Source organism: Hypanus sabinus, chromosome 17, assembly GCF_030144855.1.
Source record: "Hypanus sabinus isolate sHypSab1 chromosome 17, sHypSab1.hap1, whole genome shotgun sequence".
Classification (NCBI taxonomy): domain Eukaryota; kingdom Metazoa; phylum Chordata; class Chondrichthyes; order Myliobatiformes; family Dasyatidae; genus Hypanus; species Hypanus sabinus.
In genome coordinates this window covers 17,123,051-17,139,903 of record NC_082722.1, presented here as the reverse complement: position 1 = coordinate 17,139,903, position 16,853 = coordinate 17,123,051, and the positions used below count along the sequence as shown (strand labels likewise).

The 16,853-nt window shown below is 40.8% G+C and overlaps 1 protein-coding gene across 2 annotated transcripts in view; it reads left to right on the top strand.

Moving 5' to 3' along the window:
- The window catches only part of gnao1a (guanine nucleotide binding protein (G protein), alpha activating activity polypeptide O, a), a 282,074-nt gene extending 266,513 nt beyond the window's left edge, over positions 1-15,561 (top strand). Inside the window, exons 7-8 of one of the 2 annotated variants that reach the window (XM_059992618.1) lie at positions 1,036-1,189; positions 12,914-15,561. In XM_059992618.1, coding sequence (XP_059848601.1) covers positions 1,036-1,189; positions 12,914-13,101 — 342 coding nt within the window. In that variant the 3' untranslated portion in view covers positions 13,102-15,561. The remainder of the gene's footprint in view (positions 1-1,035; positions 1,190-12,913) is intronic. The other variant, XM_059992619.1, reaches the window with a different exon arrangement.
- Positions 15,562-16,853: the final 1,292 nt, after the last annotated feature.

The window sequence follows — 16,853 nt, the reverse complement described above, 5'->3', positions numbered from 1 at the left end:
TACATTGCAGATGTGATAATACTCCAGAAAACAACAAGAGTTTGTTCTCTGTGAATGCAAGGTCATCTCCTACAGATTTTGGAATTATTGAACAGTAGTTGGGGAAAGAGCACAGCATTTAATCTTATAGAGATAAGGACATTGTGCCCAAGGCAGGATTCCTTGAAGGAAGTTTTATAATTGGGTTGCATAGTTTAGGCTTAAATCTATGCAGGCCAACAGATCTCCTGGCTATTCTGCCAAGTTAGAAGTCCTGGCTGTTAAGCAAAATGCCATCTAACCTTAATAAAAAAGCCAACTATCATGTTAAAGGGGAAACTTCTAAGCAAAATCTGAAGCACTGCATTGTCAATGAAATTCGAAAAAAATCGCAGTTGCTGGAAAACTGAAATAAAAACAGAGAATGCTGGAAAGCCGATCAGTCAGCATCTGTGGAAAGAGAAACAGAGTTAATATTTCAGCTCTGAGATCCTTCAACAGAACTGGGAAGACAGAAAATGAGTTAGAGTTCATTTGTAGAGAACGTTTGGGAGGGATGGGTAGAACAAGGGAATATATGTATTGTCAAGATGTGACAAGCCAAATGACAGTCTTTGTGCATTGTGGTGTTTTAGTAGCTGCCATGATCTCTGTTCTCAATCTCCCCCTTTCATTTGATCGTATGATGTTTTAACCTGGGAAGGTTAATTTTGTAAATTAAAAAAGAGCAAACAAGTATAAATTTAGATAAGGATTATATTTCGGTCCACAGATGTTAAATTCATATGTTTCTATAATAGGCAACAAGAGAAGACTGAAAGTTTTAGGTGCTGTGTGCGCGTGTATGTATACTGTATGTGAGTGCATGTGCACGTGCGTGTGCAAAATGTCTCTCCTGCTAAACATTCAATTGTCTGAGCTTGTTTGAATGCTTACCTGTATCTAACATCTTTTTGGCTCATTTTATTAACCACTCACATTCATATGACTTCCCTTTTCTGATGCTAATGAATCCTCCATTCTCTCTTTCTCTTCTCTCCCTTTCCCTTGCTGCAGAACCGCATGCACGAGTCTCTTATGCTGTTTGATTCCATCTGTAATAATAAGTTCTTCATCGACACCTCCATTATTCTTTTCCTCAACAAGAAAGATTTGTTCGGTGAGAAGATTAAGAAGTCACCTCTCACAATCTGTTTCCCTGAGTACACAGGTAGGAGTTTTACTGAAATGAATCTTCTCTTCTTTAATCTCTCTAGCAGTATTTGTCTCGCTTTGTGCACAATTATGCATCCATTCTGATCCTGTCTAATGAATAATGAATAACATTCCCTACTTTCAAAGGTACTAACCCTCTTCTCTGTCATGTTTGAGGAATCCATGTTCTCAGAAGTCTCTGGTCTGCTAACTACCAATGTCTGTGTGACAATACACTGGATTGGCAGGGTGGAGTTAAGGGAGCAGATGGAGGGATGGAGAGTATAGGTTCTGTTTTGGATTAGGCAGGAGGATTTTGCCGATCCTACCATATATTCAAAGAATTTGAGGAAGCTTTCACTTTGAAAAAGATGGATGACAACCAACCAGAATTACATCTTAGAACTCACTAACATCTACAGAACTGGAAAGGTAGGGGCAATGTAAAACAGGCTGCCCACAATTGAACACTGTTTCATTTGGCTATATTGATGTAAGGGTGAAGATAATAAAAACTGAGACTTAGTCATTTCATACTTCCACTAAACTTCAGAACACCACAACTTGAAAGACTACAGAGATGCCAATGGAGTGGAGGATTCACAAAATGTCTGACGGTTAATGCATGTTAGACAACAAAATATGAAAATAGAAAGGGTGGAAGTTCTCCCCAATTCAGGCCGTACGTGATGAAGAATTCACTTTTCAGCAGAACCGTATAATGAATTGCAATCGGGTCACAATTTGTTGGTGTCATTGTATACCCGTGCTTTCCTGTGCATGTCTTTATTTGGTCATATTTCTGGTGTGTGTGTGTGTGTGTGTGTGTGTATTTCATCAAACAAGTGTATAAGCGCACATTTTTCATTTATATTAAACTGCACATCTGTATATGTCTGTGCATTTATGTAAGCATTGGGATATGTGTGTACATCCGCATATCTCCAGTTGTGCTCACATTTTCTTGATTCCAAAAGTATTTCCACAAGCGCACACTGTAAGCGAATATATACTTAATTCTTTACATCTGACCATATTGATGTTGGTCGAGCAGACAGTCACCCGTGTCTGTCATGACATGGTAACATGACCATCTCTACAGCAGCTCAACCTTTCAGGCACCTATGGCTACTTCAGTGATGTTGCTAAGAGGCCTCGTGTTTTTGGAACCAGCATTACACATCACACAACATGGAATTAGTACTCCTAAAAAGCAGAAAAGGAATGCTTGCACCAGAGATTAAATCTAGAAAAGCACAGGGTAAAATAAGAACAATATAAAACTGTGAGGAAGGTACAATGTGTAGTCAAGACACTAAAAGATTGGCTAAACGGTATGAAGGAGTGGTTGAAATGAAAAAGTAATAGAAAGTGGCTGTATGGACAAAAGGAGCATATTTTCAGGATGTTTTAAAATAAAGTGTCATGAAGGAGACATGAGTAAAATTGTGTCTTGTAGTGGAAGAGGAAATTAAGAAACATTCATTAAAAACTGGTGATCTATAGGAAGTGAATGAGTGAGATTCAGAGAGGAGAAAGGTGGATGTGGTGTAACTGATGGGCAGCTGATGAGTTCTTTCTGATCCATAGATGATGGGCTTAGATAAAAGGACTCGCTGGAGTTTAGAAAAATACCTAAGGATCTCCCCAAACCTACTGAGTATTCAAAGGTCTCAATATAGTGGAGGTGGAGAGGATGTTTCCATTAGTGGATGAGTCTAGAACCAGAGGGCACGGTCTTGGAATAGAAGGAAGTCCCTTTCCAACAGAAATTAGGAGGAATTTCTTTAGCCAAAGAGTGGTGAATCAATGGAACTCACTGTCACAGAGGTATACAAGGGGTGATTGATAAGTTTGTGGCCTAACTCATCTCCTTCTACCTTAGTCCACAAACTTATCAATTACCCCTGCTGTGGACCACCTGGAGGTCCAAGACACTCTTGTTACATGCACATGCAGTTCAACTGTTTGAGTGATAATGCAGAAAGTTTGAAGTTAATAACTCATCTCCTTCGACCTTAGGCCACAAACTTATCAATCACCCCTGCTGTGGACCATTTCTATAGAGAAGGGATCCGTATGCTTCACAACCGCTGGACTAAGTGTGTACATGTAGGAAGGGACTATGTTGAAAAATAAATGTGCTAGGTTTTCTAAAATTGACTCTTTCTACTTTAGGCCACAAACTTATCAATCACCCCTTGTATGTAGAAGGCACAATTAGTAAGGGCGTGAAAGGCTATGGGGGGAAGGCAGGAGAATGGGGTTGAGAGGGATAATGAATCCTCCATGAACAAATGGTAGAGCACTCTCAATGAGCCAAATGACATAATTCTGCTTCTCTGTCTTATAAAATCTCAACATTCACTGATTAAGCAAGAAGTTTGCTAAGGAAAATTCACTGTTGAAAAATTATGAACGTCTTAACAGAAAGGTGAGATGAATTTTCATGGTTAAGAGCTGATTGATGAGAAGCCATCAGTTTTTAATGTCACGAAGATTTTTGGCCTGCAGTGTGTCGAAAGTTGTGGGGAACAGGTAGAAAAATGGAGCCAAGGCCAAGATCTGATTGGCCACATCATAGTTGAATGGTGGAACAGGCCAAAGAGGCTGATGGGCCCATTGTGCTCTGGATTCTTGCACCCTTGTACTGGGATGTAGTATACAAAATCGCTGGAATCCTTTATCACAGGAAGTGGTTGAGACAGTTACTAATTCATCTTTTAAGGGAAATTCAATAAAGCACTGAAAGATGTGAGAGTGTGGAAGAGTGCTGGATAGTCAAACATTTGGATTGCTCTTAGCAACCAGCTCCCATGGGCATGTATTTAGCTGGCTGATGGTGTACCAGTATCACATATATGTCTGTTAGTGGTTTAGCTGAGTGAGGGCATTTGGAAGGGGGAAACAGGGGAGTTTGCCTTCCTCAAGATTATTGCCATAGCATGTCTTCAAAGCGATGGTCACTGCAGCAGCTGATAAAAGGGACAGGGATCAACCTTTGAGATTATACTCATGTGGTTTGATTTATCTCTACACACACAGCTCTTGCAGGACCCTGTGGGATGTTGTGAAAGTAGAAGACTGGGGGAGGGGGGCAGCCCACTTTGCATTTCTCCCAGCTTCTTGTTTACCCCCATTGTGCACTTGAGAGCAGCTAATACCACCAGCCCATTGTCAAGCTTGAGTACTCCGGCAACAGGTATTCCAAGGTCAGGTATGAAGGATTAAGGGCAATAAATGTGATTAATGAAAAGTTATGTGTTTACTACTCCGGTTATGTCTCAGTCCTGGCCCCAGAGATCACTTACTATGTATCCTGTACAATGCTTTAAATGCTGATCCTTTATAATCTTTATTAGAATTAATGTTTGGGAATAAATTTAACACAGTTTAAATTCCACAGTGTTAAGCCTTTTTAGAACTGATTCTGGGGTTTAAAATAATGTTGAAAACATTATTTATCAGCAAAATTCAATCTCTTTAAACTTTCCTTTAGAGGAATGAAGGGGAATCTCATTGAGACTTGTCGAATATTGAAAGGCCTAAAAAGAGGGGACTTGGGAGAAGATGTTTCCTATGGTGGGGGAGTCCAGGACCAGAAGGCACAGCCTTGAAATACAAGGATGTCCCCTTAGAACAGAGATGAGGAGGAATTTCTTTAGCTAGAGGAATCTGTGGAATTCATTGCCATGAATGGCTGTGGAGACGAAGTCTTTGGGTTTATTTAAAGCAGAGGTAGATAGGCTCTTGATTAGTAAGAGTGCCAGAAGTTATGGGGAGAAAGCAAGAGAATGGGGTTGAGAAAATAAATCAGCCATGATAGAATGGCAGAGCAGACTCAATAGGTCTGGAAAAGAATGAGAGGCCCCTAGTCAATTGGTGACCATTCAACCAAGCTTTCTGTTCAGCCTGTGATAGGGTGGGCTGTATGAGTGAGTAATATCAGTATGCTTCAGTTGTCTCTGGGCAGTCACAATGCCCTTTGGTCAATAAACAGAAATGTCAAATATAAATTTACCACCATTAATGAAAATTGACTTTTGGGAACTTGACCCAGGACACCTGACCACAGGCTTCTAGAGTCTGTATTTATATCCTGTTGAGGGGCTTTGTGAGTGTGTTTGACGGGGTCTATCAAAGGTGCCTAACACTGAGGGCATTTATCTCTATAAGTTGGAAAGAGTGGTCTGAATCATTTTTTAAATTTCCCAGGTGCCCCTCCCATTATTTCCCAGCACATTCCATTCCCTGGTACCACCAGGGCTGGGATTATCTGTAAAGATGTTGAAAAATACAGCTTCATAATCTGAGTATGTCCCCATCTCCTGAGATATTTTGGAAGTATAATGGTTGCATGCAGCAAGCTTTTATAAACGGTAATCTGATAATGATCTACTTATTATTGAAAAAAATAATGCAGATGCTGCAAATCTGAAGTAAAATTAGAAAACACCAGATCAGGTAGTATCTGTGGAGAGTTAATGATTCAGGTTACAATACCAACATCAGATTTCATGATATTGTTTGAGCTCAGAGAACTCGGAGATGATACTAAGCTGGGTGGCAATGTGACATGTGATGAGGATGTTAGGAGAATTCAGGGTGACTTGGATAGGCTGAGTGAGTGGGCAGATACTTGGCAGATGACGTTTAATGTGAATAAGTGTGAGGTTGTCCACTTTGGGAGTAAGAACAGGAAGGCAGATTATTATCTGAATGGTGTAGAGTTAGGTAAGGGAGAAATACAAAGAGATCTAGGAGTCCTTGTTCATCAGTCACTGAAGGTGAATGAGCAAGTGCAGCAGGCAGTGAAGAAGGCTAATGGAATGTTGGCCTTTATTACAAAGGGAATTAAGTACAAGAGCAAGGAAATCCTCTTGCATTTGTACAGAGCCCTGGTGAGACCACACCTGGAATACTGTGTACAGTTTTGGTCTCCAGGGTTAAGGAAGGACATCCTGGCTGTAGAGGAAGTGCAGCGTAGATTCACGAGGTTAATTCCTGGGATGTCCGGACTGTCTTGCGCAGAGAGGTTAGAGAGACTGGGCTTGTACACGTTGGAATTAAGGAGATTGAGAGGGGATCTGATTGAAACATATAAGATTATTAAGGGATTGGACAAGATAGAGGCAGGAAATATGTTCCAGATGCTGGGAGAGTCCAGTACCAGAGGGCATGGTTTGAGAATAAGGGGTAGGTCATTTAGGACAGAGTTAAGGAAAAACTACTTCTCCCAGAGAGTTGTGGGGGTGTGGAATGCACTGCCTCGGAAGGTAGTGGAGGCCAATTCTCTGGATGCTTTCAAGAAGGAGCTAGATAGGTATCTTATGGATAGGGGAATCAATGGATATGGGGACAAGGCAGGAACCGGGTATTGATAGTAGTTGATCAGCCATGATCTCAGAATGGCGGTGCAGGCTCAAAGGGCCGAATGGTCTACTTCTGCACCTATTGTCTATTGTCTATAACTCATGGTTGTGCCATGAGATATTTCACATCCATCTGAAAAAGCAGAAGAAATTCTCTTTAATCCAAAAGACGGCACCTCTGCAAAGCGCCATCATCCCCTCAGCTCTTCCCTGCTGAGTGTGAACCTCACATGCCATGAGGGAGCTCTAAAAGTATGATCTCCTGCTCTTAAGGCTGCCTGTTGCCACAGTAAAGAGTCATCTGTGCTGGCGAAAAATGGATTGTCTGACTCTTTGGTGTCAGGATCAAAAGTTCAGAGTAAATTTATTATCAAAGTGCATGTATGTCATCATTTATAACCCTGAGTTAGATTTTCTTTCAAAATTTTATTCACAGTAAATAAAAACAAATAGAAAAAGAATAACAAATAAGCAATAAGTATCAAGAACATTAGATATAAAGTTCTTGAAAGTGATTACGTAAGTTGAGAGAGCATTCAGTGTGCGGTGAGTGAAGTTATCCCCTCTGGTTCAAGAGCATGATGATTAAGGAGTAATAACTGTTCCTGAAGTTATCACTATGCCTCCTTCTTGATCACAAGCAGTGAAAAGAGAGCAAGGCCTGGATAGTGAGAGTCCTTGATGCTTTCCTGCAACAGCACTCCATGGAGATGTGCTCTATGGTGGGGAGGGATCTACCCATGATGGACAGGGCTATATCCACTACTTTTTGTTGGCTTTTCCATTCACGGGCATTGGGGTTTCCATACCAGGCCATGATGCAACCTGTCAATGTACTATCCACCACACATCTATAGAGGTTGGTCAAAGTTTTAGATGACTTGCTGATTCTTTGCAAACTTTGAAGGAAGTAGGACTGCCTATGCAATTGTATTCTTTGTGTGTGCACTTTAAATTGTATCTAGATACCTAGCACTTGCATATCTGTACTGATGACCACCATCATGACTAGCATCCCAGATGAAAGCCCTGCACTGGGGTGTTTCAAGCCATCTCCATTGTAAAAAGAGGTACAAAAGAGGATAGCTGCACTTACCTAAGGATTCTGTTGTCTTGTTACTTCATGCTCGTTATTTATTGCTATTTATTTATTATCTGCATTTGAACAGTTTGTTCAGGGTTTACAGTTACTGATGTTTACAGGTTAAAAATCCTACTTACAGTTACTGTTCTAGAGATTTGCTAGGTATGCCCACAGAAAAAGAATCTCAGTGTTGAATGTGCTGACGTGTATTACTCTAATAACAAATTTTAGTTTTGAACTTTAAAAGGTTATGAGGTTTACAATGATGAAGATTCAGGAAATATCTTTGAAATTGATTAGAAGTTATCTAGAGAAAGTTTCCTACACCCTGGGCAACACTATAGATCAATACAGTTGTTCAGGAGACTTTGGCCAAAGACAGTATATCTGAATTATGGTGTCACGCATTGGCTCTGAAAAAGTAAACTCCTGCAGTAGTCTGTCCCATTAGAATTGTGTACGTTAAGGGTATAAATTAAATCCATAGGGAGGAAAGTAGTGGAACAAAGTTTGACTCTATGGTTCTTCCTGGTTTCAGAAGTATGTCAATAATTCTGGAGCATGTTCATCCTATGCTGCCGAATTTCTCTGCATCATGTTATAGCATCAGTAGACAGCATCAGTTGGCTTAACTGGAAACAAGAAAAGTATTTCTAATATTTGATGTTCAACACACCAATTAACCAGAAGAAAATATACAGCAGCTTGTTTAAAGAAGCTGTAAGACCTGGGCTTGAGCAGACTTTACTGAATGTTAATTAAATTAATTTGTATAGATGCTATATTGACAAGTTTCAATGTCTAGGACTGTTCATTGTAAGAAACCTACTGTACTTTGGAGTCAGAAATCACAAAACAACTGTTCAGAATATATTGTCAATGTCAGTCAAACATGCTTCATTATTACAGAAAGTGCAAGAAATATTCAATAGGCAGCATCTGTGGAGAAATAATTTTTATATACTTTTTTCATTTCTGATGGAAGTTCATCAACTTGAAAAATTAATTCTGATTCTCTCTCCACCACTACTGCCTGACTGAGCATCCTCAACGGTTCCAGATTTTATTTCAGGTTTCTAGCATCTGCAGATTTTTTTTTCATTTTAGCTCCTCTTTATTACAATAATTTCCAGTTACACCTTTCCATTTCCACCTCACCCAACCATGGAGTGAAACTGTTCAACAAACATATTTTCGAGTTCTTTTCTTCAGATGAGGCTGTCCGGCAGTGAATTGACCACTCTGCTAAAGCACAGTCACAAGACCATAAGACCATAATGGAGGAGCAGAATTAAGCCATTCGGCCTATCAAGTCTGCTCCACCATTCAAACATGGCTAACTTATTTTCTCTTTCGACCACATTTTTCTGATTTCTCCCCAAAACCTTTGATGCCATTACAAATCAAAAACCTCTCAACCTTCGCTTTAAATATACCCAATGAGTTGGCCTCCACAATGAATTCCACAGATTCACCACCCTCTTGCAAAGGGAATTCCTCTTCATCTCTGCTCTAAATTGTCTTCTGAAACTGTGCCGCCTAAACTCTCCCACTATAGAAAATATTGCTTCCATGTCCATTCTGTATAGGCCTTTCAATATCTGGTAAATTTCAATGAGATCCCCCCTCATTCTTCTAAACTCCAACAATGACAGGCACAAAGCCATCCGGTCTCCTCATACATGAACCCTTTCATTCCTGGGATAATTCTCATGAACTTCCTCTGAACTTTCTCCAGGGCAGCACGACTTTTCTGAGATAAGGGGACAAAAGCTGCCCACAATACTGTAATCTAACCAAAGCCTCAGCACTGCATTCTTGTTTTTTATATTTTAGTCCTCTTGAAATGAATGCTAACATTGCATTTGCCTTCCTTACTACCGACTTATAAGTTAACCTTCAGGGAGTCCTGCATAAGGACTTATAAGTCCCTTTGCACCTCTGATTTCTGAATTTCCTCCCCACTTGAAAATAGCGGATGCCTTTATTCCTCTACCAAAGTGCATGACCACAAATCTCCCTACACTATTCCGTCTGGTACTTACTTTCCCCTTCTCCAAATCTGTCCAAGTCCTTCTGCAGAATGCCTGCTTCCTCAATGCTCATCCGCCTATCTTTGCATCATCTGTAAACTTGGCCACAAAGCCATCAACTTCAACATCCAGGTCATTGACATAAATGTGAAAAGTAGTGGACCCACACCAGCCTCCTTTATTCACAACCTCTGCCTTCTACCAGGCAGCCAATCTTCGCTCCTTGCTAGTATCTTTCTTGTAATACCATGGGCTCTTGTCTTGTTTAGCAATCTCATGTGTGCAGATTTGGCCCTCTTATCTGAAAATCAAGTAAACAATATCCGCTGACTTCTTTGTCTATCCTGCTAGTCATTTCCTCAAAGATTTCCAACAGATTTATCAGGTAAGATTTCACTTTAAAGGAAACCATACAGGCTTTGCCTATCGTCTTCCAGCTAGTCCTCCTTCCCCTCCCTCCCACCTTTTTATTCTGGCATCTTCCCCCTTCTTTTCCTGTCCTGAAGAATAGTTTCAACTGAAAACATCAACTGTTTATTCATTTCCATAGATGCTGCCTGACCCACTGAGTTCCTCCAGCATTTGTGTGCGTTGCTCTGGATTTCCAGCACCTTCAGAATCTTTTGTATATGACTTCAGCTATCATGTGCTGCCAAGTACACTGAAACCTCATCCTTGATAATGGACTCTAACATCTTGCTAACCATTGAAGTCAGGCTAACTGGCTTATAATTTTCTTGCCTTTCTCCCTTCTTAAAGGGTGGAGTGACACTTGTGATTTTCTAGTCCTTCAGAATCAAGTGATTCTCGAAGGATCACTATTACTGCTTCCACAATCTCTTCAGGTCTAAGTGCCTTATCTATTTCAGGCCTTTCAGCTTCACAAACACATTCTCCTTAGTAATGGTAACTACACTCACTTCTGCTCCCTGACATTCTCGAATTCCTGGCATGCTGCTGGTGTCTTCCACAGTGAAGAGTGATGTAAAATACAGTGGATTCTGGTTAATCGGGGCAGCTGTTTATTTACGATAAATCTTAGAGAACAAAAACTAATTGAGAAAATTCCCTTCGTTTATTTGAGTCACTATGCCTCTTAATTGGGACAGAAGACTGTTGCCAAGTAGGTTCTAACTATCATCAGTAGCATGCACTTGTGGGCCCATTAGACACTACACTGTGCTTAGAGCGAACGGTTTTTAAATAGTGTCAGTTGCATGTGTCTGTGTTCAAAAATAAGTGAATTTTGTTAATGCGAGGAATAAGCAGGAAGACAATTCAGAACTGTTTCCTTACTGCAGTGTTGAGCATTCCAGAATTGAGTGTTAAGTGTTAGAGATGCCAGAAGTGAAAATCAAATAATTTCACTACTTCAGCAAGTAAGGAACTATGAAGAATTTGAAGGTATCGACATCACCTTGAATGAAAATGAAAATGAAGATTTGGAGTACGCAATCAACGATAGTGTTGTATGAAGACAGTTCATTATCTGCACTTGGTGTCTGTGCTGACTTTGTTCATTGTGTACACTGGATGAATTTGCCTGACCAAGACTATTAGAAACTAATACACTGTTTCATAGTACTGTAATACTACCAGTAATGTTGGAATTTGTTCTGGCATAATGTGTTACTCAGTTTGTCTTTTTTTGTACCTTTTTACCTATCTCCATGAAACTTCGGCTAATTGGGCCAACATATACTGGTCCCAACATGCCCCAATTAACTGGGATCCACTATACCTATTCAGTTTGTCCGCCATTTCTTTGTCCCCATCATCGTCCTTTTCCTGAGGTCCAGTATCCACTCATGCCTCTCTCTCTTTAAATCTTTATGTATCTGAAAAAAAACTTCGATATCTTTTATATTATTGGCTAGCTTACCTTCACATTTCATCTTTTATCTCCATATTATAGTTGGCATCTTTTGATATTTAAATCTTCCAAATCTTTTTTTATTTTTGACATACATTACAGAATCGGCCCTTATGGCCCTTCAAGCCACGTCACCCAGCGATCCTCTAATTCAGCCTCAGCCTAATCACAGGACAATTTAGAATGACTCTAAATTGCTACCAGCCAGTAGGTCTTTGGACTAAGGGAGGAAACCAGAGCACCTGGAGAAAATGCTTGCAATCACAGGGTGAACGTACAAACTCCTTACAGTCAGTGGCAGGAATTGAACCCTGGTCGCTCGTAAAGCATTGCTCTAACCACTACACTACCATACTGCCCTTCTACAGGCCCGCTAATTTTTGCTTTATTGTATACTCTCTCTTTTGCTTTAATACTGCCTTTGACTTCCCTTCATACTGCCTAGATTCTGTTCTACTGATAAAATTCCTTCATTTTTCCTGGGTTGGTCATTCAAGATTTCAAAGTCTTCATGCAATTCCCCAATACCTATAAAATAGGTTGCCATCCTAAATCACTGAGATCGCTGGTCCAATATCATAGACCAGTGGTCAACCATTCCACTGAGGTTGATCAAAGAGCTCTTGAGATTGCCACTTAATTTACAGTCTTGTCACCTTCAATGGCACTGCAGAGATAACTCAGTTGCTCAGATATGGTTGTGTATTCTTTCTGGAGTTAAGCTTGATCCAATCTCCAGTCAAGTAGTAAGTGGTGGAGCTACCAAGCCATTCTTGGCTCTAATTGGGGCACTTCAATGAAGATCCACAGAGAAGTTCATCGTAGATTGGGCCTACATAAGTAAGGACATAAGATTCCCAGCCCCATGAGTGAACCAGGTGGGCTTTTTTCTAACAGCCCAATGCTTTCAAGATCACAATTTGGTTAATTGTGATTTCATTAACTAAGACATCTCTTTGCAAGCTGCTGTCTACCATCAGGTATCACCAAGAGAAGTTCAGGGAGGTATTAACATGCCAGTCCAGGTGCTGGATGTAATTGGTAACAGTTGCTGTAGGGCACTGGATGTTGACACCAATATGTTCTTGAACGAATTGAAGTTGTCAGGTGTATGTCTCACTAAGGGAGTGGGATGCCAGAGAAGGCCGCCATAGCAGTGGGGCACAAGTTGGAGGGGGATGAACTGAGGTAGGTTGGTGCTCTGATCAGACCTCACCATAGATATTGGATTCTTTCACTGCAAAGGATGGGAGGGAGAGGCATAGGGTTTTCCTGTTCAAGGTCCACCAACAGTTTTTCATGTAAAGTCAGGAAGTGTGTCATGTGCCTTTCTGTGCACTGAAGATTTTTCTTCTTCCCATTCCACCCTTGTCTTTAGGCTCCAACACTTACGAAGATGGTGCAGCTTACGTTCAAGCACAATTTGAGAGCAAGAACCGCTCTCCCAATAAGGAGATCTACTGCCACTTGACCTGCGCTACAGATACAGGCAATATCCAGGTGGTCTTCGATGCCGTCACCGACATCATCATTGCCAACAATCTCCGAGGCTGCGGCTTATACTGACTTTACTGTCTAGAGGCAAATTTGGTGATGATTATTGAATGCAAGTTGGTAAATAAAGGCATAACATATATAATTCTTTTTAGTTGTTATCATAAGCTGCCAAGAGAACTAGACTCCTGAAACCCACAGCCTTATCACAAACTTGTATACGGTTAACATCTTACTTCACTTTAAGATAAATTTTACAAAAAATCTTTTTAAAAAAAACCCAAACCCCCACCACCTCCCATCAACACTGGAAGACAAGCCCTTTTACTGGTACAGTGTCTGCCTATTTTTAACACTTGACTGTGCTCTGGAATCTGCCTGCCTCTTTACCTTCCAAGCACAAGGCCGAGTTTCCAGTGTTTAGTTCTGTGGCAGCTCTTTGACTAATATGTTAGGAAACCTGAGGACACGCAGGACAGCACCATATCAGCTGCATTGAGCCTCCCTCTTCACATGGTGGAATGGAACGGCCCTGAGTTAAGCACAGCAACAGCCTTGGAGCTTTCCACTCCGACCGAGGGAGGAGAGGGGCTTCCGTTTACTAAAAGCTTGAAGGTCTACTCTTGTCAGAGATATTTTATTTTGTTTTGTTTCGTTGACTATCCTTACCAGTGCCAACCTGTCCCTCCATCCCTCATCTTACCTTCTCCCTGTGGTGAGCTTGTGAAAATGGCTTAAACAAGTTGGTGACCTGATCAAAAAATAATCTCCCCTCCCTCCCCCTCAGAGTGTGCATGAAGAATCTCTTGTGTGTTTTGTGTGACGGGAAGGTTCCCCACCCTGACTCTCTTTCTGCAGGCTGTTTAATGGACTATCCTGGTGCCCTTATGTGCAGATAGCATGATCTTTGGCCTTTGTGAGACACAGCCTTCCTACACGGTCAATTCAACCTTCTGGAAACTGAATGGTGGTTGTGTGTTTCAGTAGAATGCTGTAGATCTGGTTTTAGCCCAGTCTTTAAAAGTAGAAGCTAAAATAATAAATTATTTAAAAAAATCCATTTCCTGTGCTTTGTAGCTTCAAAAGGTCATTTCCCCCCCCCCCACGCCCCACCCCCCCTTTTTTTAAATTTCAGACATTTGAGAGATTGTGTACCACACTTGGCATAAATTAACCCAAATTAATGTTTTGGATTATACTGGTTCAGCATTGCTTCAATTACTCTTTAGCCACGTTCTGCATTTGCAACATCTTTACCAGGCCTGGAGTTCTTTAGCACGCATTATGGACCCTGACTGTCCCTTGTGACAGAGCGACTGTACAGTAACAAGGAAACTCTGTTTAGACTTATTAGTTCTAATTGTACTGGGATTAAAAATATAATTAAATTTGTTCACCCTCCAGGTTTGTATAGAAAAGCACAGCTCTCACTGGCCAAGTAGGTGCAGTAAAGATGTCCCCATTTTACAATATTTGCTATGATACTGTGTAATATATAAGTTAGGCTTTATTTCTTTCTCAGTGAACTTCTGTGCTGCTATTTCTTCTTTTTAGTGAATGGTGTTTTCTCCTGTGGGATGTTAGTGACGCAAACACCTCGAATGTAGTGTTTACATTAAAGCCACAGTTTTCATGACCAATATTGTTTGTCATTTCCTAGTTTAATTGAAACAAAATTGCACCCCACTGTCTCACTCTGAATAACGCGTGACCCTTAAACGCTGACAGTGAACCAGCTTGTAGGAAAATGGTGGCCGTCCGTGGTGGAGGCATTTCTACTTTATTTATTGATTCGTTTCTTGCTGGTGTCTGTTCAACGTGGCCAGTCTCTTTTACAGATGATGGAATATTCGTGTGTAGCTCTTAAATAAAGAGGAAATTTGTCAGTAACACCCAGTCTCCAAACCTCTGGTTCAAATGTTCCTTCTGTTTGTGTTTTTCATTGTGCTTGGTACATCCGTGCAGTTTTTTTGGTTTTTGACTCTGTTGAGATGCGTGGGAGTTGCTTGTTCCGCAGCTGTTACCTTGCCCTCTAAATGGCGCTGCCCATAACTTCAGTCCCCTGTGGGATGTTTGGTTGTGATTAGTGACAATAATAAGCTCAGATAAACCACAGTCAGCTTCTTTTAAACTTCAAGCACACCAAAAAACATTGTGTGATATCTTCTCCACCCAATTTTTAACAAAAGTGGAGAGCAGAACCTTTGTCTTCTTTTTATGCTTGACAGATTAGAAGTGAGGCAGAGAAGTCTCAGTGATCTCTTACTGCCAGCAACGAATCTGGTTTTCACTCACGCTGGTTTTTATCCAATTTAACATTTCAGCTCATTCTTGTGTTAAAACACATCCTCATTTAAGCACTTAGAGATCAGACCATTTATAATAAGAGCCAGTTTGAAATCTAGCAATTCTTGCATGTAGATGCAAAGTCAATGCTGATATGAGATCTTCACTAATTTTATTAATGAGTCTCACTAATATTGGAGAAATCTTTTACTTGGTAAAATGTTGAAGCATCACGTACATGTCATGTTTGATCATTTGTAGCCTAAAGAATTATTAAACTTAAATGAAATTAATTGTCACTGTTATTACCTCAATAAAACGTGCACAGGGGGTGGGACCTGGGTTTAGAGGTACACCAGCTGTGTCATTGTGTTCATTAGGTGTATTTGAAGTCTTTCCAAAGTGATCTCTGCTTCAAAGTGAATCTGAACTGGTAGTTTAACTCCGGAGTCAAGGTTCTGGGAAGCTGGGTGCCCATGAATTACACACATGAGGAGCAGAGAGGTGAGCAGCAAATGTGCTCCTTTTTACTTCGCTTGGAAGTCATCTACCTAGAATCCCCTCTCACATTACATTCAATACATAACACACAGGGAAGCTTGACAGCAAACTGCGAGGGTCATGAATAGCTAACACAAGGTTAAACTGACTCGATAAAGTCTGCAGGTCATAAACACAAGGGATTCTGCAGGTGTTGGACATTCAGAGTAACGCACACAAAATGCTGGAGGAATGCAGCAGGTCAGGCAACGCCTATGGAGAGGAATAATGAAGGATCTTGGCCCGAAACATCAACTGTTTATTCCTCTCCATAGATGCTGCCTGACTCGCTGAGTTCCTCTAGCACTTTGTGTGTGTATGTTTTACTCTATAAACTCTGCATTGGAAATAGGCCACTAGAGTGCCCTATGGCTTTGGTGTAAGACTACACACAACATAGAGCTGCCTATGAAAACCAACTGATGTCGGGTGTTGCCCACTTATCTTAAAATCATTGAAATATATTACTTATTGTGAGAAAAACTTGTCTCTGTCGACCAGGGAACAACAGATGTAATGGTCTGTAAACTAGCATAGTATGCCACTGGGTGACACAGTAGAGCAGTGGTTAGTGTAATTAGCGATCTGCATTCAGTTCCTGCCGCTGTGTGTAAGAAGATTGTACATTATCCCCATGGCCATGTTTGTATCCTCCAATTTCCTTCTACATCCCAAAGACGTACAGGTTTGTAGTTTAATTTGTCACATGGGTGTATTTGGGTGGCAGGGACTTGTTAACAGCGCTGTATCACTAATTTTTTTTAAAAGCCAAGCCAAGGAAACAATGACATGTTGGCACAATTGGTAGAGTCACTGTCATTGATCCAGTTTCAATTCTAATCTTGGCCACTGACTGTGGGGCACTTGCACGTTCTCCCTGTGGCCTCTGTGTGCAATACTCCGGCTTCCCCACAAACCAATTATATGCAAATTGACAGGTTAATTGGCCATTGTAAATTATTCCCTTGAGTGGTAGAATCTGGGTATAGGTGGTAAGA